The sequence below is a fragment of the Podarcis tiliguerta genome, assembly GCF_965153285.1.
Source record: "Podarcis tiliguerta genome assembly, chromosome: 13".
In the NCBI taxonomy this organism is placed as follows: Eukaryota; Metazoa; Chordata; class Lepidosauria; order Squamata; family Lacertidae; genus Podarcis; species Podarcis tiliguerta.
In genome coordinates, this window is record NC_139546.1 from 11,590,386 (window position 1) to 11,616,911 (window position 26,526).

The following is a 26,526-nucleotide window of genomic DNA, read 5'->3' on the forward strand; positions in this document are numbered from 1 at the left end:
GGCTGAAGAACTTACTTTGCTTCATATGTCATCAGTCTCTAATCTCTAATGAATGTAGGTAAATTCATATCAAGGAGCTAAAGGACTGTAAAGGGATCAGGTACTACAAACAGGTGTTACATTTGGATTTCTATGCAACAGTAAGTCACATTTGAAAGCCTCATGCTTTCTGCTCCTCAAGTCGCCAAGAAAAACTAAATCTAGGCAGATTTTCACACTTCAGTTAGGCTACAACAAGCATCAGTTTCCCACACAAACATTGCCGGTTCACGTAGCGTAATATATACTTTGATCAGAAGAAAACTACATAAGCCATTTGCCTACAACCACTTTGCTGGTAAGCCAAAAAGCCAGCACAGAGCAGTCAGATGAAATGAGGCCCACCTATTAGAACAAAAGAAAATCTAGAAAGTCAGTGATTAGAGAAGGATTTCCGGGCACACTGCACACAATTAGGAACAACCTATATACTACTAAAAAAATTAAGGGTGAGAAAGAAGCAATTCTTAGTTGAGCAGTGCAAAACCTATGACTATTTACTTGGAAGTCTGTCCAAGCCATGCAAACCAGTAACACTTACATCCATATCCCAAAATATTTACATAAGGAAAGAAAGAAAAAACAGTAAATAGAAAGTATTTGGCAGCAGAAATAGCATCATCAACTGAACTCAATAGTCTTTTTTTTTTTTTTTTTTTTTTTTGAGATGGCCACAAATAGCATTCATTTTTAAACTATTCAAGTCAGCTCAATTTTACTATTTTAGCCACTGCCTTATCAATAATAGCTCATTCTACAGTATAATAGAAAATATAAAGTTTACAGTATAATAGAAAATATAGAGGATTAATTAAACAGCTAAAACATTTAAGTTAGGAGTCACCAGTACAGTCAATAGCATGTACTTTAAACAAAATAGTGTCTGTATTTTGTGCAAAGAAAGCAAATGGAACCACTCTTCATGCCTTGTAGAGATCAGAATCTTCTAACAAGTGGTGTTTACTTAACAAACAGAGATGGTACTGTTTTTTTTTAAAAAAACCTGTTACCCTTTTACGTAATTATCAACAATATCTTTTCTCTTTACTAGATTCTAGACAAAACAAACTAAGCAAACACTAAAGTATTTTAAGGCTAAAGAGTTTTGGAAATGATGTCATCATATTTCTAGTTGCTTCCCCATAAATGAATCTTGTCTAAGTTTTGTCTCAAATATAAAGGCTTTTAACAACAATGGATGGGATCCAGATTTATAGCATATAGCTGCTCATTCTTATATTGTAATCTGGTGGTGTCCGTTTGGACATTGCTGGGCCATTTTCTTAATATCTGCCACAAGTGAACTCTGAAAAATGGATTCCTAAACTGAATATTCATTCAGATTATACCCAGAAGTAATCATCAGCTATAATGCGCAATGGTTTCCAATACTTTCCAACTGGAACAGCTCTTCCTAAAATCACTACTGATGTAGGCTAAATCCCAGATTCACTTTCCAGCCCTTATTTAATCTAATCATTCCTCTTGAAGCCTTTGCAAGGCTTCTCATTTATAATAATGGCCTTGCTGAATTAGACGAAGGTCCATCGCATTTGACATCCTGTTTCAATCAGCAAGAGCTAGGATGGCAAAATTCTAGTATCTAGGTGAGCTTCAGGGGCAGAGCCTAGGTATGTCAAAGTGTGCAGCTCAGCAGTAAACTCTTTAAATTACACATGCGCTTGCACAAGTCCCTTGATACCATTTTACAGGTGGGTCCCACTGAGACCAAGAGCTTCTATTCCAAAGAACAGGCAGTGAATCCATGGCAAAGAACTCAAACTCATGCAAAGCAAGTCATGCAGGGCAGTGAACCAAGTTGCAGACCAAGAGGATACATGGAAGGGAACTCAACATCAATGCAAAGTAGAACACCAAGGGAAATTATGCATATTATGACAAGTAATTTAGCTCATTTCAAGGAATCAAGTGCCTAGAATATTTACCACCTACCGTATTTTTTGCTCTATAAGACTCACTTTTTCCCTCCTAAAAAGGAAGGGGAAATGTGTGTGCGTCTCATGGAGTGAATGCAGGCTGCGCAGCTATCCCAGAAGCCAGAACAGCAAGAGGGATCGCTGCTTTCGCTGCGCAGCAATCCCTCTTGTTGTTCTGGCTTCTGAGACTCAGGATATTTTTTTTCTTGCTTTCCTTCTCCGAAAACTTATGGTCTGGTCTTATAGAGTCTTATGGTCTGGTCTTATAGAGCGAAAAATACGGTACTTGCGGACACAAAAACAAACACACACACAAAAACCCCACACTTTTATACCAACACCAAGAAACACACGCTTACCCATTCCATTCAAACACACAGAGCTCTGACATAGCTTAGCCAAATGCCTCCAGTGAGGAGTCGCCCAATGTGCCCACCCAAATGGTAGTCAGACGAAAAAAGGAATTCCAACAACAACAACAAAGGAAGCAGAAATTTCTGTGGTCTGTGTATTCATCTGTGGTCAGGAACAGAAATCAGTCAGGCAAATGCAACTGGCATTCATTCACATCGTTGTTCTTTTTAAGTCTGCAAACAGTACATTACTAGAGACTGGGGTGTTTTTTTGTTTTGTTTTTAAACAGTTTCAGTGCTTCCTTTACATTGAAATGAACGTATGTTAAGCAAGTTACGTAAATAGTTACACAACATATCATGCAAGTCACGCAACTTATATCAGTGGACAGCGAGATGAATAACACAGTGTTTGGCAGAAACTGAACTGCAGCGGAACAGAAGCAGTGCTGATTGTGATGATTACTTTGGAACAGGAATCATCACTGCCTTCTTTCATCCTTACTTAGAAGGTACTGGCACCAGGATCACTGCCAACAGTAGCCACTAGAATTCCCTCAAACTGGGGGATTGATTTCAATCCTTGATGCCAACAGGCCTAATTCAGGCCCCTTCACTGTGCCAGTAAACTATGGTGCCCAGAATTCTTTGAGGAAAAGACTGTGCTTTAAAAGGTATTGCATGTACACAACTGCAGATGTATGACTTTAACAGCAAGACAGCCTCGCTCCTTACATACACAATTTGTTTAACATCCAGCCCGCGGAAGAGTTCTGGAGAAGATGAAAGCTTGCTCACTATTTTGTGACATCTTGTTTCATCCCAATAAAGGTTGCGCGCTACAGTGAATTTTGAAGCAAAGGAAACCTTTGCAAACAAGCGCCTTAATGCACATGTTGCACATGCTATCAGGGGCCGTTTTTGTGACTGGATCAATTTGAAAGAGGCTGCAAAATCTAAAGCTAATATTGAACCGTCCAAATTCAAGCCAGCCATGACTTTGTGATGGCACCTGCTAATCTGAGTAATCCTTACTTCAGCGGGAATTAAAGCAAAGCACATACTAAACATCAGTGTTAAAGTACCTTATGAAACAATCCCATTTTTCTGTGCAATGCTTACACAAAAACAACACTCCAAAGTCTCGGCAAGGCACACAGCTCATTGCAACGGGAACCGATTAAAACCACATGCATTAAGGTGCATACATTTTAAATTTGGTTGTCAGTAATAAAACCCCCAGTTAGGGCACAGCAACTGCAAGGAACGGGAACTGAGGTTTCACAAAGGGCGCATGGATTTCAGAAGAGGAATCCAGTACTCACCTTGGACAATACGGCAAACCGAACAACATGCACACGCTGGAAAAGGAGCCATATATTAAGAGCTTATCATGCCGAGATGGGAGGGGTGGTAAAGCACTTAAGTTCATTTTCCCCCAAGCCATTTTGGAGGCCAAAGAACAGATAAGGTTAAGCTATGCTCCATTTATATACTCAACTACATAAGAGATGGATACATAGCATTTGCCCCATGTAATTAACAGTGGAAATAGTTAAGTGCACACACGTAGGATGCTATTTGTCAGAAGGCAACGAAGTACTCATACAATTATTATCTCATTAATTATCTAAGTGGGGCAGGCCAATGGCTATTATTGTTACCAACTCACAAATAAAACAAACTGGAGAAGGAGCGACTTGCAGAAGGCTGATTGAAGAGTCCCTGGCAAAGTCTATCATCCATTCGGCCACAAAAATAAAAACACACCCAGAAATTCATTCTGCAAGCCTCTATAAAGCTCATTGACCCCCCTGAGTACTGCACTGTACACCTAATTGATAAAACTATAACTGTGCTTTCGCAAACTGCAAGGCTTGCTTGAGTATCTATTTTACCCAACATTATAACCATTTGATTATGCCGAAGGCATTGACAAGCAGTCTTTGTGTATGGTATCTCACACACAGGTATTATTTTTTTACATCACCGGATACTTCAGAAAAGTCTGCTCAGGATACCAGAAAAAATGCAGCTGGGTGTTAAAACCATCTTCTTTTTTTACATCAAATAACAAAACTGAGGCATTAAAAGAATTAGATTTTGGGGGCCGGGGCGAAAATAAACTGCAAGTCCCACTGTGCAAGCAAACTGACACCACCCATTCATATTCTTCAGTCAGCCAACTCTTTTGATACGGGCTTCTGGTTATTAGCTATTTACTCTTATGGAGAATGTGAGATAATATGGAGAGATAACCTGTTTTGTATGTAAGTGATGGGAACAATGCATGCGCCTATAGTATGAGCTGCTTATAGTGCAATGTGCTGCGAACAGGCTGTGTGTGCTCATCTTTGCCTGCCCATACAGACAATAAAGCGTGGCATGCGTTGATATGTGAAGATTGATATTTCACAGCCCACTGCATCTATTCCCTCTGAATGTTAACCTGGGCTCCATATAAAGCGTGCATTAGCTGAGCAGTCAGGCTGCTGTAGAACAGGCATAGGCAAACTCGGCCTTCCATATGTTTTGGGACTACAACTCCCATCATCCGTAGCTAAGAGGACCAGTGGTCAGGGGTGATGGGAGTTGTAGTCCCAAAACACCTGGAGGGCCAAGTTTGCCTAGGCCTGCTGTAGAAGAATATCTACCACAGGACCCAGAAGGACAAACCATTTCATCACTAGGGATGAGCTGACTGGCTGGCCCCAGCAATGTCACAAACCCTCCACCTCTGATCATTCCACATGTTGTTTGGGAATTCTTTTAAAAACGGATTTCCCTTTTCTATCTTTTCTTTAAGAAAACAAAAGTGACAGCTGAACATTCAAATGAATAAACGTTCAGGGGATGCAGAGAGCATGGCAGGAGCAAAAAAGCAAACCAGAATGAATGAATCAGCATTCAAATCCCTGATAAGTACACATGGCCAACACCACACTGTTAAGGTGGGGTTCACTCCATAGAGGTCGGAAACACAGAATTCAACAAGTATAGGGGAAGTTCTTTTAATGTTTAACATTTTATCATGTTTTTATATATGCTGGAAGCCACCCAGAGTGGCTGGGGCGAGCCAGTCAGATGGGCAGGGTATAAATTATTATTATTATTATTATTATTATTATTATTATTATTATTAGTTTACTCGGAGTAAATCCAATGCAATTAATGGACCTAACAGTCATGTCCATTAATTGCAGTGGGTCTGCTCTGTGTGAAACTTAGCAGTGTGTCTTGTTTACAGATGTACTTGAATGCACCCTGTATGCAGTTGCTTTGTACATTTAACACCCCCTTTAAAGGCAGAAAGACAGCTGCAATGAGCCTGGTCAGCAAATTATTGTGGCTTCAGATAGATTACTATACAGGGAAGGGAAGGGGGGTGACAGTGACTTTTTAAATCTGCTTCTGGATTTCAGGGAGCTTGTCACTACTGCACAGTATTGAGTATATTCTACTTGTCTGTGTTTTTTCAGCATCTTTGTCACATTCTGAGTGCCTAAATTTACTAGGTGCTTCACCGTAAATTTGGTTTTGCAACTCTGGTCACCTTTAGACTTGCAGCTATACTGGATTTAGCAAATCAAGCACCATTTACATGTAGTTTTGCCCAGTGCAACTTGCATTACATACACAAAACCATCTGCTCCTTTTCATTCCAGGGACAGAGAAAGCAACCCTTATCCCCAAGTTCTTCAGTCCACAGCAAGTGGAGTTCTTCAACTGAGATGTCTCTGGGCAAAAAGGAACTTCTAAACCACACTAAGCACAACGTGGGCACTATATGGATCTTTATATTATTATTAATTTTAAAATTTGTATACCGCCCTTCACCTGCAGATCTCAGGAAAGCTCTGCTGTAGCAGAAGCCCTAACCGCCCCAGAACAACAGTGATAACATTTTAGAAAGAGCAAGTAAGCGTGTTGTTTATTGGACCAGATTAAATTTAGTACTTTGGTAGGTCTCCTGAATGTGATAAAGACTCTCCTCCCTGGAAGAGAGGGGAGTGGTTGTGGGCGGGAGCCAGAGCCCCACCCCCTAGCAGGGGGCAATAGCCCCCTGCCTTCCCACTTACCTGGCTGGCGCCCACGCCCATCAGCAGGCACCCAATCAGGTGCCGCTGAGGAGGCGTGTTCTCCAGCATTTATGCTGGGCGCCAGCCCCTTCCCAGCCTCTCTTCTCATCGATCTTCGTCCCGTCGTGAGTTACCCACCCTCCACGTTTTTTCTTGGCCTTGCTATGGACCTTAGGTTGGTCGCCCTGGTTGACTGGGGGGCCTGGTAGGAATTTTTCCATTTGGCATTAGGCTTTTTGGTTTTTTCGCCTACCTCGTAGCAATCGTCACAACTTTTTTGTGGTATTGGTGGTAGGTTAGGCATTGGAATAATGTGTTGTGGTGTGTCGAAGCGCTAGGTGTGGCCATCGCCTATGCCTTCAGTTTTTGGGTATTCCATTAAAGGAATCTGGCGGTCGTGTATTCTGTCCGATGCCTGCTTGGCGGGAGGCCATGGCACGACCCTCGGTGACATCAGGGGAGAGTCTATAGTTGGATTGGCATCAACAGGCTCCACCTACTGGTGATTCAACCCCGTTGTTGTGGACATCCAATGCCTAAGCCAATACCTTTTCTCTGCTGTAACCAATAAAAGTTGTGGCCTTTCCTTGCCCATAAACCTTATATCACGTGTCCGTGTGTATTCATTCCACATCGCGGGGCTCAGGTCCTCAAACCCACAAATACAGAAGAGGAGGCAGAAGCCCAACACTGCATCCCCCTAGCCCTTACAGACCTGCTAAGTGCATATTGAGATAGATGGCTGCAAGCCCATAGCGTGAAATTTTGTGATAAGATAGGGTAAGACAATGTGCAACAGCAAACATGCAAATATCAAAGTCTAAAGTTACTTTTTATTAATTCTAATTGAATTAGATTTTAAGTGGCAGGTGCTCAAATGGTCACCTCAGTCCTATAACCATGGCCCTAGATTCTAGGGTGACCATTGACAGATTCCATTTGAAACACAGAGTTTCCTTATGTCTTTCCAATACAGTATTATCCAACTAAACAATTTTTGCATTTTGCAAGCATAAAAATCCCGACATCGTTTGTGGCAGCAGTAATATTGTATCCAGCTATGTAGTAGGTAACATCGAGCCCCCCCCCCCCAAAGCCCAATTGGATGAATGACAATGTAAAAATAGAAACATGCTATTTGGACTTTTTTACTACAAAAGTTAATATCTGAGAACAGTTTGGGTCTTCAGGTAATGGGTAGAAAAGGGGGAGGATGGCAGGGCTAGAGGTGAATATGGTAGGAGATTGCACTTTCCAGGTCCACTTTATTCCAGTCTGTAAAATTCTGTCAAAAACACCACAATCCCGCTAAAACATTCCAACCTGAAAACCAGGAGAAACCATTGAAAAATGGCAGCTGTATCAAAGGAAAGGTGGTTGGCAAAGAATCTCAGGTTTGAAAGGCCTGTCTGAAAAACAGAGGGTGTGTGTGTATAGGTATAGGTGTGTTGTGTGGTGTATGTGGCATCTACCGTATTTTTCGCTCTATAAAACGCACCAGACCACAAGACGCACCTAGTTTTTGGAGGAGGAAAACAAGAAAAAAAATATTCTGAATCTCAGAAGCCAGAACAGCAAGAAGGATCGCTGCGCAGCGAAAGCAGCAATCCCTCTTGCTGTTCTGGCTTCTGGGATAGCTGCGCAGCCTGCATTCGCTCCATAAGACGCGCACACATTTCCCCTTACTTTTTAGGAGGGAAAAAGTGAGTCTTATAGAGCAAAAAATACGGTAAATACGAACAGGGAGGACTCTTGTGGAACCTCTATTGGCAAGCAGCTCCACGGGGAAGGGGCTGCCACACAAAAAGTTCAACCCTTGGGAAAGACCAGAGGTATGTGTGGACTACCCCATAAGTCTTCTACAGTTCTCGTGCTTAATTCTTGCTCCTTTTAGGTAACCGACGCAGAGAGGGGGGAAATTAACTCTTGCACTGACCTGAGCGTCCAATACTTTCTGATGCACTTTTGGACGTTTTGGGGTGACTCTGCCTGCTACTTGTTCGCGCTGAAACTGAGGGGGCGGGAGGAGGCGGACTCACAGTGCTGCTGCTGCTGCTCTCTCCCCTAATTGTGGTGAGATCTTGCATGCTGAAGCTGCGGAGCCTTTCCGACAGAGCGCCCTGGCCCTGTGAAAACGGACAAAGAGACACGGGGTACCTTAAGCGATTAATTTATTGCATTTCTGCACAACTTCAGAACATGAAGAAGACAATAAATCTAGTAGCAACATACAGTGGCACCTCGGGTTACATACGCTTCAGGTTACATATGCTTCAGGTTACAGACTCCACTAACCCAAAAATATTACCTCGGGTTAAGAACTTTGTTTCAGGATGAGAACAGAAATCGTGCTCTGGTGGCGCGGCAGCAGCCGGAGGCCCTATTAGCTAAAGTGGTGCTTCAGGTTAAGAACAGTTTCAGGTTAAGTACGGATCTCCAGAACGAATTAAGTACTTAACCTGAGGTACCACTGTACAGACTTTCACTGAGGCACACCATTTTTTCCTGGATTAAAATTGCATAAGGTAACATAAAACATGTTCAATGAATTCCTCTTTATTATTCCAACAGGCAGAGATGCCTTCTGAATCTTTTTCTTATCTTATCAGGCGGTTTCTGAAAAACAGCATGTTTTCAAGGTGTGCAAAACTCTTTGTCATCTGAAATAGGTGTCTGAAATTTCTTTAGTTTCAGTTCTGAGATGGTTGCTGTACAAAGCAACATCTTCCTCAGGACTTATTTTTCCTTATGCCTGGGATAGTACTTAACTCTTTGCCATATTAGTGCTGGGTTAAAGCATTCAGCCCAAAATTTGTGCAGCATTTGGAGGTGTGATTTTTTTTTGGGGGGGGGTACCTCTAAAAATGGTTGTGTTCCAATATATGATTACAGCAGTGAGATTTTAATATGCACAAAGATTGAAAGACTAATTGTCAACTATGGAGGAATGGTTATTAAAATTATTGGGCTTAGCTGATATAGTGAAATTGGTATGTTTACTCAGAGAAAAGCCGTTGTTAATATTTACTAAAGATTGGAAACCTCTCATAGAATTTTGGGTGTAAAAGAAAATGGATTAATGACATTTGGGTTTGAAGGCTGAAGATAATGTTGGCTTACAGAAAGTAGTCTTGCTGGGTGTTATATTGGAGTGAATGAGTTGAATAATGTTTATATATAGCTGCCAGATGAAGAATCAGAAGTTCTTCAGTTTCTTAACTTTATTTTTTAAAAATCTCTTTCAATTCTTTTTCTATCTCTCTCTCTTTCTCCTTCTTTTCTCTCTCTTCTTTTCCTCTGGATCTGTGTTTTTATCTAGATTAACATTTTAGTTTGGATTAAAAATGATATTTGATGTTAAACAAAGATCATTGAGGGTACAATGATACAAAACACAAAAGGCACAATATACCTATATATATATTTCTATGCAAGCTCCTATAAAACAGGCACTGCACTGAATGGGGCTTCTGCAAAAGAACTTGCTGGTAGATTGTGCTCAGAGGCTCCAACTAAAAATGCAATGTGTAGCAGAAGGTGAAGTAATGGCTTCCTTCCTTGCTGAGTTTAATCCATGCTTGAATCTCCCAGTACTGAAGTCACTTCAGTAGGGAAACCTTCATGTAACTTGAATTTCTTCTTAAGCCACATGTGCTCCTGGGAAATCTAATACAGAACAGCTTAGTTTATGCACAACTTGGATTAAGAACGCTGCAAACCCGGAAATAGGTGTTTTGGTTTGTGAACTTTGCCTTGGAAGCAGAACATGTTCCGCTTCCTGTTGAGTGTGTTCCATTTGTAAATTGAGTCCCCTGCTGCTATGGGAAAGCACGCCTTGGTTTAAGAATGCTTTGGTTTAAGAACGGACTTCCGGAACGGATTAAGTTTGTAAACCAAGGTACCACTATATGTGGAATGCACCCTTGGCTGGGTTGAAGAATTAATATTCCCATCTTTGACAACAGACAATTAAATGTAAGCTAATATTTCTAATGGATCTTCTTGCCATACATTGAAAGCTGTCCCCAGCTCTGTATTTTGGATCAGAATAGAAGTAATGGTTTGCTTTTGCTAGTAAAACCCGAGTTAGACTTTAAAGCTGAATACACAAAAGCCACAGAAGGGAAACTAAGCCAAAATCAGTACTCTGTTAGTCCCAATAGTGACCACAACACTTTGTTGTTGCTGTTGTTGTTGTTATTTTGTAATAAATGCTACAACATTTTCCAATCATGGTGGTTAGTTTAGCAGTTAACAGAAACACTGACAGGGTTACCTGCCCTTCTTTCAGGTCCAAATACAAGAGAAACTGAAGGAGCTGGGAGATCTGGCAGGTGAAAAAGAGACCCTATTGTGGCAACACATGACGACACAGACAAATTTTGAGAATACTCCACAGCAAAGGTGAACAAAGTCACAGATGGTGCTAAGAGACTGTGGGTGATCTTGCTGCTATCATTCCAGGTTCTGCTGTTCGTGTGGCAGTGGCGTAGCTCTGCACTCGGATTTTCTTGGCCTAATATTATCTGTAGTCCACTAGAATGTTTAGAGCAGGCATAGGCAAACTCGGCCCTCCAGATGTGTTGGGACTACAATTCCCATCATCCCTGACCACCGGTCCTGCTAGCTAGGGATGATGGGAGTTGTAGTCGCAAAACATCTGGAGGGCCGAGTTTGCCTATGCCTGGTTTAGAGTAATGCTGAACGTAATACACTCTTTATATCTACTTACAGTACTTAAGGACCTTCAGGCATTTTGCAAACACTGACCAACTCAGGTCACTTCCAGGTGACCTGTTTATTGAGAAGCCACTTTGCTTTATTTACAGGCAAGGCCGGCACAGCCATTAGGTTGGGTGAGGCCACGGCCTCCACTGGAGGAAGCCCTCAAGGCGGTGCCCCCGTGGACATCTTGCCGCCTCCACATCTGGCAGAGAAGCGGCGCTGGCACCACCACCAATTTCAGGAGAGATCTCACTGAAATCACCCGATTTCATGAGACCTCACCCGAAATCGGTGCCAATGTCTGTGCAGCTTCTCTGGTGGTGGCAGTGGGGTGGGTAACACAGGCAGCAAGGGAGGGAAGCACCTTGTTCGCAGGGATGTTGTAAGATGTCACATCAAACAAGTATCACCACAGAATTTTTGGTACATTTTCCTCTCCCGTTCTTTACTACAAGAAGTCACATTTTGGGGGAGGGAGCAGGAGGGCCAAATCCACTTTGACTGTGCAACCTGAATTTGCCAGTATGCAACTGAATCCCACCCGCAAAGTAGTGGCAACCTGGAAGTGGCCAGAATGTCAAACTGCTTCCCTATAGGAAAGCATAATTCCACTTCGTAACAATTCACGAAAAGCTTAAACACAGTGTCAAGGGGTGAATCTATTAACAGGGATGTGGGGGGGGGATCTCAAGCTCAGGTGCCAAAAGCAGCCCTCAAGACCTACTATATGTGACCCTCAAGACTCTCCCCCGGCCACACTCTTCATTGGCTAGCCTACTAGTCAAAGTTTACATTCGTTGATCCTCTGTCAACTATGGCTCCACCCACCACTGCCATGTGGCCTCCAGAAGGTTGCCCAGAACGCAATGTGGCCCTCTGCCTGAAAAAATGCTCCCCACCCTGATATATATCAAACCCTTAGGCCCTCTACCTCGTATCATAAATTCTTCAGATTAATTTTTTGCGTTTGCAGAGTCTGCAAATCAAATGACAAAAGCAACCTTGCCTAGAATGCTTATTCTGTGTGACAATCTCTGTTTTACATTGACAATACAGTGGTACCTTGGGTTACATATGCTTCAGGTTACAGACTCCGCTAACCCAGAAATAGTACCTCGGGTTAAGAACTTTGCTTCAGGATGAGAACAGAAATCGTGCTGTGGCGGCGCGGCGGCAGCGGGAGGCCCCATTAGCTAAAGTTGTGCTTCAGGTTAAGAACAGTTTCAGGTTAAGCACAGACCTCCAGAACGAATTAAGTACTTAATCCGAGGTACCACTGTATTGACTAGTAATAGCACCACATCTCAGGCTAAAACTAATGTTTCCTGAGGTTTCTTAACTTGAAGCGTGAACACCCTTTGCCAAAGGGACAAAGTGGCCATATTAAGAGGAGACTCTCCTTTATGCCAGCAGGTGACCATTTTAATGGACCACAGTTGTATCATATTTAATTGCAATTATTGTAAGAAGTAATTACTAATAAATATGTGCAATAAGTGCAGTTTAATAAAATAAATCAGTTGTATCAATTAACTAATACTCCAGTATTGTTAGACAATAGTTCATATGATCGATTCCAGTTTCTGAAAGAACCAAGTGTTTCTCGGTTGGATTTGTGTACCATTTGGGCTACATTCTGCAAACTATCTCTTTATAATTTCTGAGCCCAGTAAACTCATTGTACGTGTTTTTAACCCTAAATCCATTTTTTTCCTGCCAGTTATCCAAAAGGACAGGTCAGTAGAAGTCTGAATGAGACTCTGGGATGTTTGTAAATAGAATCGCTTCCCTCAAAGAATCTTGTGAAGTGTAGTTTCTGAAGGGTACTGATAATTGTTAGAAGACTTCTGTTCATCTCACAGAGCTACAGTTCCCTGTGTGGTTTAACAATAAAACCCTCTACCCAGGTAATTTTTGGAGTTGTAGCACTGTGAGGGGAAAGGGGGCCTCCTAACAACTCTCAGCGCCCTTAACTAACTGAATTTCCCAGGATTCCTTTGGGGGAAGCCATGACTGATTATAAAGAGGTTAATCCTGCTTGAAATAGCGCAGGTGGTACCAAGATTGCACAATTCCAGATTTCTATATTCTTCCTCTGTTTATTAGTCACAAGAGGTCTGTACATAAAAAGTTAAAGAATTAAGAGCATTCTGCCCTGAGCGTTATGTCCCAGGCACTGATTGCCACTGGCTAGGAACATAGACTTGTGATGTTAACACAACCACTGTATCCTTCGTTATCCCACTGGTTACCTTGGAAGCTGCCATCACAGCAGCTGTGGCTGCAACATTTAGCCCCCGCTTCCCAAAATGCACCAGGGCATCATAGCTTCGATCTTTTGCTTGGACTAGGCAGTCATCTATTTCCTATCATGGAAGACAAAAAAAGAGATAAATAAAATAAAAACACAATCGAAAGGGATTTCGCCTCCAAGCTCCTCCAAAGTACTTTTCCATTCATTCTCTGTCCTCAGACACCTTCAAAGACAATTCTGGGTCGAACCACTTGCAAGAAGGGCAGCCATGCTTGTTTATTCATGTGTCTCCCCAGTTACTACGTAAAGTGTTGAGGGATTTTTATATTCAAAAGGGTGTGCAGGTGAGGGGAGCTGAAGCTACCTTCTTTTCTCCCTCTCTGCTGTTGAAGCAACAGAGTGTGGGAAAGGGAAGATGAGAAAGAATTCAGTTCTCCTCATTCATGTTTTCCATATGTTGTAAGCATTAGAACCGACACGCCTTAAATGCAGCTTTTAAAAAATAAGAATCACAAGTTTGCCAATAATCTGACCATGAGGGAGAGCCTGGGGCCTGTATAGGTAAAGGTAAAGGGACCCCTGACCATTAGGTCCAGTTGTGACCGACTCTGGGGTTGCGGCACTTATCTCGCTTTATTGGCCGAGGGAGACGGCGTACAGCTTCCGGGTTATGTGGCCCGCATGACTAAGCCGCTTCTGGCGAACCAGAGCAGCGCACGGAAACGCCATTTACCTTCCCGCCAGAGTGGTAACTTTTTATCTACTTGCACTTTGACGTGCTTTCGACCTGCTAGGTTGGCAGGAGCAGGGACCGAACAACAGGAGCTTACTCCGTCGCGGGGATTCGAACCCCCGACCTTCTGATCGGCAAGCCCTGGGCTCTGCGGTTTAGACCACAGCGCCACCCACGTCCCTTGGGGCCTGTATAGATACAGGTAAATAAGAAGGCTACCTCTGGGGCTTTGCATTCTCCCAAGCCTGGCTGAGGCCCAGTTTGAGAAGGAGCAATCTTATAGCCTATCTTGAGGAAGAGGTTTTGGCACCTGCCCTGGAGGCGAAGCTGATACTCACATCTAACAAGCTGTTTGATTATTTATAAATAAATAAAAAATTAAGGGCCCAGAGCAGTTTACATAAAAGAATAAAGCCAAACCAAACACCTTCAGGTGACAAAAACTATGACTAAACCATCAAAATAAACAAAAGCAGAATTGAAAATCTCCAATCATATTGAAAGCCACAAGGAATAATGATTGTTTTTACCGCCTGCCTTGCATGTCACAAAGGATGGAGGTAGTTGCCCCTCCTTTGGGAGGGAAGTCCATAGCCAGGGCAAAGCCACTGTCAGGTTCCCACCAAATGAACCTCTTTTGGTGGTGGAACATATAACAAGACCTTAAAAGAGAATTTCAGTCTATGGGCTGGTTCATAGGAAATGAGCTGGTCTTTGAGCTATCCTAGCCTTAAGCTCTGTACAGCTTTACTGGTTGGCTGTGATATATCGAAACTAATTAATGATATACAAGGATCTGAAATATGTTATGACTTATTAGGATTATAATTATGTTGTTTTATGTGGTTTTTAATTCTATTAAATGGCTGCCATGGAGAAATTTTGAATGGTGGCCTGTACATTTATTACACCAATAAAACGATCTGTGGATACTTTATCTTTATTAGAAACCAAGCTACCAGACCACCTGAAAGTGTTTAAGTCCAATAGCTCCAGGTACATTTGACCATCATTTCCTCGTCTCAGTAGGGACAATTTGTTCAGTAATGATGTTTATAGTAATTTGTGAGAAATGAGTAGATTTGGATTCAGCAGCTCTGAGCTTCGCAAAGCAACACAAACCAGATAAAAAAAACTGGCTGAGGTGAAAGAACCACCTTATCAAGAGAGAATAGCAGAAAATTGAAATATTACATGAAAATGACATATGCCCTAGACATATCTAGTCAGAAACAAGCGCAACTGAGCTTACTCCAAGATTAGTATATGGATGGAATTGCAGCCTAAATTGTTCTTCTGCAATAATCACTACCCCCAACTACAGTAGTGAGAAACAGTTGAATTACCTTTTCTTTCGAGGACAGTGTGGGGTGCACAAATTTCCTATACAGGAGGCTGGAGCCCTTTGTGTAAGGAGACAGCAGCCAAGCTACAAAAGCTATTTTGAGTTCGTAATAAAATGGAAACCTGCAGGAAAAGAAAAGAGCATATTTACCCACAGGAAGTTGAACATTTAGGCCTCCTCCAACATTTAAGAATCAACATTCTTGACAACCAGAGTATAATCCAGGACGAAAATCTAGCACATCAGATATAGAGATATAGCTATACAAAATAATAATAATAATAATTATTTATACCCCGCCCTCCCCAGCCAAGACTGGGCTCAGGGAGGCTAACAACCAATAATAAAACAAGTTGATTGAAATACAACTTAAAAACAAGATTAAAATGCAACATTAAAACATTAAAATGCAGCCTCATCACAGGAGGAGAAAGGGAAAAAGGAAAAAAGGTGGGAGGGAGTCAAATTAATTCTAAGCCAGAAAAAAGCCAGGGAAGTCCCCAAATAGGAGTTCCATCCCAGAAGGAGAAAGGAAAAAGGAAAGAGGGGGAGGGGATCAAGTTGATTTCAAGCCAAAGGCCAGGCGGAACAACTCTGTCTTACAGGCCCTGCGGAAAGAAATCAGATCCCGCAGGGCCCTGGTCTCATGAGACAGAGCGTTCCACCAGGACGGAGCCAGTGTTGAAAAGGCCCTGGTTCTGGTTGAGGCTAATCTGACTTCCTTAGGGCCCGGGACCACTAGGGTGTTGCTATTTATGGACCTTAAGGTCCTCTGTGGGGCATACCGGGAGAGGCGGTCCCGTAAGTACGAGGGCCCCAGGCCGTGAAGGGCTTTAAAGGTCAAAAATAGAAGTATATTACATTGGTTTTGAAATATGGTAGCATTACTTTAAAAACAATAATCTTGGAGTGCCAAGTTACATTTTGGTGCAACCATCCTTCCACTTAATCAAGAGAGAGAGAGCCAGGAACTAGAGGAGGATATACTGCCAGTGAGTTTCTTGGATAGCTGCATTGACACTTGTTGAAAAAGTGCCGATCTGTTCCTTTTCAAAGGCAGCATCACGGTTGTTGTTTTATGTGGCCAATTGCTGATGGGACCAAATGCATTTATAGCAGGGGTGGCTAACCCACGAACTGTGCTCCACCAAGGCACCCCCCCCCCAAATTTGTCATTTTAAAATCTGAATTTAGTGACGGATACCCAAAAATGATTTAAAATAGTGTAAAACAGCTTATAAGAAAGCCTTTCAGAAGGCAGCTTTGAGAACTATGGATTCCACGTTGCCTATTATTATGTTTTGGCTGCACCCATTTTCACGCTTCAGCCATGCCCACGTGGTTGATGGAGGGTTGCCCACTGGTCAATGTGGCCTCTGCCTGAAGAAAGGTTGGTCATGCCTGTTTTAGAAGTTTCTCCCCTTCTCCCTCCCCTTTGCTGATATCTTTAACTCTGTTAGACAAATCAAGAATCCCTAAAGGGTAAAGGGACCCCTGACCATTAGGGTCAGGGCCGACTCTGGGGTTGTGGCGCTCATCTCGCTTTATTGGCCGAGGGAGCCGGCATGCAGCTTCCGGGTCATGTGGCCAGCATGACTAAGCCGCTTCTGGTGAACCAGAGCAGCGCACGGAAACGCCGTTTACCTTCCCGCAGGAGCGGTACCTATTTATCTACTTGCACTTTGACGTGCTTTCGAACTGCTAGGTTGGCAGGAGCAGGGACTGAGCAACGGGAGCTTACCCCGTTTGGGGATTCGAACCGCCGACCTTCTGATCGGCAAGTCCTAGGCTCTGTGGTTTAACCCACAGCACCACCCACTTCCCGACAAGAATCCCTTAATTGATCTCAAAAGTCCAGTCATCTCTTCATATTGTTCTCCATCCCCACTCAAATAACAACAAAACGAGGTTCCTCACAGCACCATTTCTCTCTTTCTTCTTCTAAGCAATTCAGGCCTTCTTGGCTGAGGATGCAACTGCAGAGTCTCATAACACATCTAAATTATAGCTCTCTCCTCTGCGAGTGCAAGACTGACTTTGCAGACCTGCCATACATTTTTTATTTTATTTCTAAAAGGTCTGGGAAGCCAACAAGCCAACAAATCATTTCCATACATCCTAATGTACAGCCAAAGCACCTCAGAACAAAATCAAATATATCACATTCTGCAGGGCTGTTATATTCTTCCTCTAGGCCAGGGGTGGGTAACATGTGGCCCTGCAGCTGATGTCGGACTCCCACCAACCCCAGCCAGCATGGCCAATGGTCACAGTCAGGTTGATGGATATTATAATCCAACAGCATCTGGGAGGCCTTCACCTCATGCTTGAAAGAGCAGGCAAACAGGAAGCTCCAGTTTGTTCAGCTTGCAGTGGTTTGTCGGACTGTTTCCACCACCACACCAATAAACTCAAACGTCTATCGCAACAGGGAAATGGGTGGGAGAACAAACTAACTCAATAGGTACAGGCGTTTCTAATATGGCGTTTCTGACAGGAAGTGTCCAGCTTCTAAGATAAGCACCTGATGTGCCTGGTGCTATTGAGCAACGTCTAGTATTATCTTGCACTTTTGCTCCTTTCAAAAACATTTGTTTTTCCCTGCTTTTGTTTTTTTGGGAGGGAGGGAGGGAAGGAAGCATCTGAGCGGGATACTAACCAGCAAAGAAAAATGTCCGTGAATGTCTCTGCTGTTGTGAAGAGTGCAAATATGATCCAATACATCATCCATTTTACCTAGGAATAAAGCACAAGAATGGTTATAAACAAATGTTCGTTTGGCACTTCCTAACGATTCTCCCCCAGGCTCCATTCCCTCAGGGCCAGGGCCAGTTCTACCATTGGGCCAAGTCATGTTGGTTTACCTCAGGCGGCAGATTTTGAGGCACCCGTATTATTGCTTTTATTACTATATACTCTGTAAGAACAAGGCACAGGTTCCTTCAGATTTTTTTTTGCCTTGGCCACCAAAATGTCTAATCTTTGGAATAAATGAAAAAGAGTGATTTGAACAAGGGTCATTTGGCACAAGAAACTATGGTCACATCCACAGCACACGTTTAGAGCATTCTCGTACCCCTAACAGACATGAAGAATCTTGAGAATCCAGCTAAGTATTACATAAGGACGACCCACTGAAATTTATGGAACTTGGTCATGTTCATTAATTTCAGTGGGTCTACTTGTGAGCAACACTTAGCTGAATACCACACTGTAGTTTAAGGGTGTTGAGAATTGTATCTCCGTGAGGGCCCTTAACTTCAGCTCCCAGAATCCTTTGGGGGAAGCTATGACTGTTACAGTGGTATAACAGTGCTTTAATTATATGATATGAATTTGTCCTAAGACCCAAGAAAGTGACAGGAAATGAAATAGATGAAACGGAGACTCTGAACTTTTTTTCAAATTGCACTGATTTAGATTTATAAATCATATTTCAACGTTCTTGTGAAGGAGAGGTCAAACTAACACCATTAACCAAATTTCAATCTAGGTTACTTGTACAAACCAATGCTTCATTTTGTAATGCATTATTAAGCTTAATAGTTAGTTCACACTGTTTAAAAATTAAGAACCTGAGTTTTCATTATTAGCCTAGAACTGTTTTTAGAAAGTATCTAAAAACTGTATGCAGTGCCTATATAACAAATACATCAGTTCAAGTGAGTCAGTAAAGTGCAGGCATTCCTGGCCATTCTTGTGATTCAAGAGTTGTACAAGAGTCTTGAATTATCTTTAGATTTATTCCTAAGTGATGGAATGGGAAGAGGGCACTAGGAGCTATCTCCAGTTACAAATGTGGGCCTAACAGAACACAGTTTATGCCTCCAAGATGGAGTAAACTATAGGCAACTCATCTCCAAAAAAGTGTTCACAGAGTAAGGCTCCTGGCCACAGCATTTGTTGGTGCCACAAGCGATCACGTCTGCGATTCTGAATATTCTCTGTGCACTCTTATGCTGAAATGGATATGATAATCCTAATTAACCCCAAACCTCTCCAATGACAGCTATGCAAAAGTTACAAGGATAAGTCCTTATATTACATAACACCTGCTATTTATATACCTCCATACTGCACGATATTTCTATGATCCCCTCTCTTGTAAACTACTGAGAATATTTAGCTATTCATTCATTTCAGCTTAGCTACTTAGCCTCAATCTAGCCTGGCCTTGTAAATACAACTATCACAATTTCAGTGAATTCCCATATCTGTTTTGTATCACGGCACCCAGTATTCACAAACTTTTTTTACTGTACCCCAAAACCTGGTTACTACAAAATTAGCTACTGAATGCCTAATTCCTGCTATCTGAAGGTTAGAGTTGGGTATACCAGCCTAAATGTATGCTAAGAGGTGCAGTTAAGTTCACTGTAGTTGGGAAGGGCCATGGTAATAAAATTTTATTAACATTAAGAGGCAATAACTGTTCATGAACTCTGTATCGACGGTTCTTGTTTTTTAACTAATGACAAAATGGCTGCCCACATTGTGTTCAGCACTGGTGTTAACATCCAATACACCTCTATAAATTACCTAAACCACCATGATGACCCTATTTAAATTGAATTTGGGAATACAGAATTTAACCATTTAAGTAGGGAGTTGAAGGCATACAAGAAAGATGTACGTCATGCAGGCTTCCCACTACTTTTTGTTTTTTAATGGAATTTTATGCAAGAGTTACGCAAAAGCATCATTCAATGGGACTTTATACCTAGCATATGTGTTTTTAAATAGTCTCCAGGTTAGCTATAGAAATTGCTTTTACAAAAATTTCTTCTTTTCTCAGGTGAGGCAAAATGGTGGAAGATGTACGCTGATTATTTAGCACCAAATATACATATAGGGAAATCAAATCTGAAACTCTGAAGCATGTTAAGTTCTTCATTCTGCCTAAAGAGCCAGGTAAAATCCACTGGGAGGCATTTTGTGAACAGAAACCTAGGTTTACCTTGATAATCCCAGAAGTGATACTTACATATTCTTTAATATCCTTTGATTTTACAGCTTTGTATGAGTAATATGCAGGATAAAGAGTGCCAAACACAAGCCTGGAAGAGGAGGAAAAGAGCAAAGATCATTTTCTGCCACTGGGAAATGTATATTTTTGAGAAGTAATGGCCATTTCAGGGACATTTTCTCTGAATTATTTTACTCTTAATTCCTGCCTCAGTTTAACTCCTTTCAGTGAGAACAAAACTACATACATGTAGAATCCAGATTAAATTAAATTAAATACTCTCCTCAGAGTATTGAAGAACAATGTCAATCAACATTTGATGATCTCCTTCTGCCGGTCAACAATAGAAAGTGTCCTTTCATACTGCATCACGGTGTGGTACGCTGGTTTGACATCAACTGATAGGAAGTGCCTACAGAGGGTGGTGAATACAGCACAAGATATTATGGGCTGTCCCGTGAATCTGCTGGATGAAATAGTGGAAGAACGTTGCCTGAGGAGAGTGAGGAAAAATCTCAGGGATGATTCGCACCCGGGCTGGCACTTTCTTGATCTCCTGCCCTCAGGCAGAAGATATAGAAGCATGATTAGTCGCACGAACAGGGTAAAGAACAGCTTCTATCCGTGTGCTGTTAGGCGGCTGAATGAAAAGATAACAACAGGGCAACTGACTTTCGGGTTTGGTGGGTGTGCGTCAGTAAACGAGGGGGATTAAGAATAAGAGAGCTGAGTGGGGGGTGCTTGTGTAATCTCACTGTATACAAGTTGTACAAGTGACAATAAAGTATTTCCTTTCATTTCATTCATCTTTTAAAAGTACATCCCACTCTTCCTCCCAAGTGTCCAGTGCAGCAAATGAGTGTGAAAAGGATAAAATTATCTTAAAAACAATTCAGATGCAGATGCAAACTGGGAAAGATCTTGGCTGAAATGACTTGTTGAAAGATTCGGCAGGTGCCAAAAAGACTCCAGAGATGTCTCCTGTTCAATTTTTCAAGGGCAGGGAATTCCAAAGACCAGGTGCTACTATACTAAAGGCTTGGTTCCTACATTATGCAGAATGGACCTCCAAATAAAGATGGCGTCTGCAGGAGGCCCTCACGATATATATGGGGTGAGATTATCTATTTGGTATCCTGGTCCCAAATTGTACAGGACATCATACACCAAAATCAACACAGTGAACTTAGCATGGTAGCTAATTGACAGCCAGTTCAATTATTTCAACTGCGGGGTAATGTGTGGACAATATCCTGCCCCAGTGAGCAGTCACACCACTGCATTTCGCACCAGCTACAGCTTTCAGACCCTCCACAAGGGCAGCCCCATATAGACTAAGTAAAGGTAAAGGGACCCCGGACCATTAGGTCCAGTTGTGACCGACTCTGGGGTTGCTCACTCATCTCGCTCTATAGGCTGAGGGAGCCAGCGTTTGTCCTCAGACAGCTTCCGGGTCATGTGGCCAGCACGACTAAGCCGCTTCTGGCAAACCAGAGCAGCGCATGGAAACGCCGTTTACCTTCCCGCCGGAGCGGTACCTATTTATCTACTTGCACTTTGACGTGCTAGGTTGGCAGGAGCAGGGACTGAACAACAGGCGCTCACCCCGTCATGGGGATCTGAACCGCTGACCTTCTGATCAGCAAGTCCTAGGCTCTGTGGTTTAACCCACAGCACCACCCGCATACGCCCATATAGAGTACACTGCAGTAATCCAGACTGTAGGCTTCCAGTGAATGGACGACAGCAGTCAGGCTACCCTGGTCCAGACACTGTTGTCTTACTAGCTGAAGTGGATAGAAGATACTCCTGGCCACTGAGGTCACCTGGGCCTTCAGGAGCATCCTCAGACTATGAACCTGCTCTTTCCGGGACAGTACAACCCCATGCAAATAAGTAATTGGCTCAGTAACCACCCACCCACAGTGCTTCTGTCTTGCCGGGATACTGGTCCTCATCCAGTTCTCGGTTGAGTCCAAGCATTGGTTCAGGCCTTGCATAGCCTCACCTGATTCAGATGTTGCAGAGAAGTAGAGCTGGGGATTATCAGCATACTGGTGACACCTTGCTTGACATCTCTCCCAATAACCACTCCCAATGGCTTCATATAGATGTTAAATAGCACTGGAGAGAAATCTACCGTACAGCACAACTACCAGGAGGCTGAAAGACCATCACCCAATGCTATTCTCTGAAGCTGATCCTGGATATAGCATCAAAACCACTGTAGAACAGTGTGTCCAATACCCATCCCACTACGTGGGCTCAGAAGGATACCATGGTATCAAAAGCCACTGAGAGATCAAGTAAGGATAACACACAAAGCTGCACTTATCGGGAGAAGAACACTACTATATACCAAGCTGTCCTGGCAAGCTGCCAACACTCCTTTTCTACAGATATATATTAGATGTACAGATGTTCTGCTTGACCCTGTTCATCTTGGTTTCTGAAGGCTTACCAAGGCAATCAGTCAAATTCTAACTTGACTTTCATTAATGCATTGCACCAGGAAGACCAGCTGTTCTTCAAGGAGGAGTCATAATCCCATTAAAGAAGGCATTCTCACATCCCCATGGTATTAGGGAATTATAGGCCAGCTTTTAAGTAATCATTCCCGGCCAAGTTGCTGAAGCCTGACGTGGCAAATCAGCTCCAAGTGCTTTCAGCGGAAAGTGATTGTCTAGATTCATTTCCGTCTGGCTTCCGGCCAGGATTCACAACCAAATCTGCCTTGATCAGTCTGGTAGAGTACCTGTAATGGCAGGGATGGTGTGACTCGGTTGAGTCTCCTGGATCTCTATCTAGGTGGCTTTCAGTATTGGGTCAGCATACCGATGACACACAGTTATATTTCTTCTTTCTCTTTGTGTCAGGTAAGGCAGCGTCACTCTGAATGACTGCTTGAGGTCACCAACAGACTGTGTAAATTTAAGCTTAGTCCAGGAAAATGGAGACACTAATAGAGGCTGAGTAGTCAGAGCTCTGGCTGTAAGGCACATGCCTTTTCTTAATGGGGTCAAACTCCACACCAAGACACTGGCTCTGTGCCAACTAATGAGTGCTCTAGAATCTGACCGCTTTCAGCAATCCAGCTGATGGCCATGATCAAGAGTATTTGTTTTTCAGTATCTGCTGTTCTACTGATAGCTTATTACTGAAGAACACTTAAGAACAGAACATATAACAAAGTAAGTGCATTAAAACTGGGCAGTAAGTGCAATAAAACAGCATCCCAATGCCCAAATATGACCAAACTCCGGTAAATAAAGCAGAAAGCCATATATTATCCTGGAACTCACCATTCCAGGGTGTTTAAGATGTTCTTGTTGATGCATCCCTCAGAGGTTTATATTAATGAGGTTCTTTTCAACGTGAGGCAAACAAAAAAAAAACTGTGCGGAAATTTAATTCATGAAATCTATGAAAAATTGTAAAATTTTGACATTAGAAAAACTATGGCCATGGGTTGCCCAATCCTACAGTTCAGTAATGCTGGCTCAAGTGCTTTAGGATTTGATGTAAGTACCCTTACTAGTGTCTTAGCAGAAGCATATCATCAGGGATACATTAGTGCAATGCTATCCCAGATTATTCCCATTTCCTGTCCACATTGTGATCAACTCCTGCCCGGGAACCAATGTCCCCACTGTGGAAGGATGTGTGGGTCCAGAATTGGCCTCCACAGTCACTTACGGGCTCATTGTTAAAACCGTGTTTGCGTGGCAAGTTCCCCTCCCCCCCTTGGGAAATAAAGACACAGGACATGGTATTTAAGGTTAATGGGCGGAAAAGGCCACAACTTAAGGTTAATGGGTTATTTAAGGTTAATGGGCGGAAAAGGCCCGGAAGCTGTACGCTGGCTAACTCAGCCAATAAAGCGAGATGAGCGCCGCAACCCCCGAGTCGGCCACGACTGGACCTAATGGTCAGGGGTCCCTTTACCTTATCCTTGGGGTTACCATGTTCCCACAACTAGTGTGGCTGATGTTGCAATTTGGCAGCACTCTGGCCCACACCAAGAAAGCTGGGATTATATCCATTTGCTCCCTCACTTTCTCTTCTCCATCCCCCCCCCCATTACCTTTATTTTTATATATGGGTTAGCACTGACAAGACTGGGAAGGTATTGACCTGACCTCCCCACACTCCATCATTTCAGGCACTTTCCCGCCAGCCTGGCTCCAATACCGAAATTGATCCGGGAAGGGAGGCGGAAGAAAAGTTATTAAACAGAATGCACCGAGGTAACGGGATCAGCCGCTCCTTATTTCCTGCACACTCCTTTTCATACTTGGTATGTGAAGAAGCACATCTGACCAAACAAATGTGGCAGTTCTGTCACATCCAGTTTGCCCTAAGGGTGCATGTTCAAAATGGCTTAACACGGATTAGCTATACTTGCTGTACAATCAATCTGGTACAAGTTCTGCAAAAAGATATCTTTCTCTCCCACCCTGGTTGTCAGTAAAGTTCAGAATTCAATCAGAGTCAGTTACTGTCAGTAGACGCATGGCGGTGGTAAAATATTTATACTGCATTAATTTATATAAAATAAAAGAACGTTTTGTCAGAGTTATTTACTTATTCAAAGTTACACAAGAGGGTTTGTGGCATAGCAGAGACATTGCTCAGAACGGTTAGCCTCACTGTGGTCTAAACCACTGAGCCTAGGGCTTGCCAATTGGAATGTCGGCAGTTCGAATCCCTGCAACGGGGTGAGCTCCCGTTGCTCAGTCCCAGCTCCTGCCAACCGAGCAGTTCGAAAGTATGCCAGTGCAAGTACATAAATAGGTACTGCTTCAGCGGGAAGGTAAACGGGGTTTCCGTGCGTTGCTCTGGTTTCACCAGAAGCGGCTTAGTCATGCTGGCCACATTACCCGGAAAAACTGTCTGTGGACAAACATCGGCTCCCTCGGCCAGTAAAGCAAGATGAGCCCAACTTAACTGTCAGGGGTCCTTTACCTTTTTTTTAATAGTGGAATATCTATCCCAAACATTTGTTTAAATAAAATTTTACACCCCAAAGAAGCATAAAGGGCCTCTAAAAAGCCTGACCTCTCTCTCTCCCTCTCTCCTTATTTATAACTGTACCACACTTTTTTCCAGTTCATTTTTCTCCTTCATGAGCTTGGCTTGTTGCTATCTCATGTTCTTGTTTTCTGCAAAATAAGACTCCAGCGTTTGACAACTAACATTTGCTTCTATCCTTTATCCTAACAACAGAAACTAACTTGGCCTTACAGTGACAGTTGGATTTATAGGCCCTGTGGAAAATGGTTATATATGGCAAAGCCCTGGACTGTTTCCCATTGAAGAAGTGTGAGGAGTGCTCCCTGCTGTGTTTACATATGTCTCTAAGAGTCAAACTACATGTTACATTGGAATTCTGTGACTGGAACTCCAATGCGATTTTCTTTTGCTTTCCCAACAGTAACAATGGCTCAAAAGCGACTTCTCTCACATACAGCACCCTCAGGAGGGAGTTATTTGTACTGGTCTTTCAGAGGAAAAATGTTCCCCACTCCTCTATCAGTGTATGCGGTTTGTGCATAATGTTTGTGACAGGGAGAAAATATAGCAGGATTAGATATCAACGAGATCACAAGTTCATTGAGGACTGGAAAAAAAATTTCGGAGTATTTGAAGAGTGTATATGACGAGCAAACAACGCTAGTGGGTTTTAAAGAAGCTTTGTGAAAAAATAAGGAATATTGCAAAAATGCAAATAGGATTATTAAGATATTAAGATAAAAAAAAGGTGATACTAAATTTGAGGAATGCGTAGACAAAATTTTAAATACGGATGATTGTCAGAGAAGTTGAGGGAAGTCCTAAAACTGAAAATATTTTAATTGGGAATTTGTATGATTGGAGATATTTGTGCAAAACTTAATAAAAATTTATTTAAAAAAGAAAAAAGAAAATATAGCATGAGGTAAAGTGCAAAAGAGTGTAGCTGGTAAAAGGGGACAGCACTCAAGCAAGGGGGACTTGAGGTAAGTCGCCATGCAAAGGAGTTAAATTAGGGGACATTTTGCCTTGTGAGCATTTCCACACACACACACACACCCCCCCCGGCAATCTGTTTCAGG

General features: G+C 42.6%; 1 protein-coding gene across 6 annotated transcripts in view; it reads right to left on the minus strand.

Moving 5' to 3' along the window:
• Positions 1-26,526, minus strand: part of REEP1 (receptor accessory protein 1) — a 60,884-nt gene that overhangs the window by 13,807 nt on the left and 20,551 nt on the right. For 2 of the 6 annotated variants that reach the window (XM_083407968.1, XM_083407970.1), the window contains exons 2-7: positions 20,450-20,522; positions 18,125-18,201; positions 15,467-15,587; positions 13,386-13,499; positions 8,345-8,534; positions 3,655-3,690 (exon numbers count right to left, since the gene is read on the minus strand). In XM_083407968.1, the coding sequence (XP_083264094.1) occupies positions 3,655-3,690; positions 8,345-8,534; positions 13,386-13,499; positions 15,467-15,587; positions 18,125-18,201; positions 20,450-20,522 (611 nt within the window). Of the gene's footprint in view, positions 1-3,654; positions 3,691-8,344; positions 8,535-10,684; positions 10,736-13,385; positions 13,500-15,466; positions 15,588-18,124; positions 18,202-20,449; positions 20,523-26,526 lie in introns of all 6 variants that reach the window. The other 4 variants (XM_083407969.1, XM_083407971.1, XM_083407966.1 and 1 more) reach the window with 3 other exon arrangements.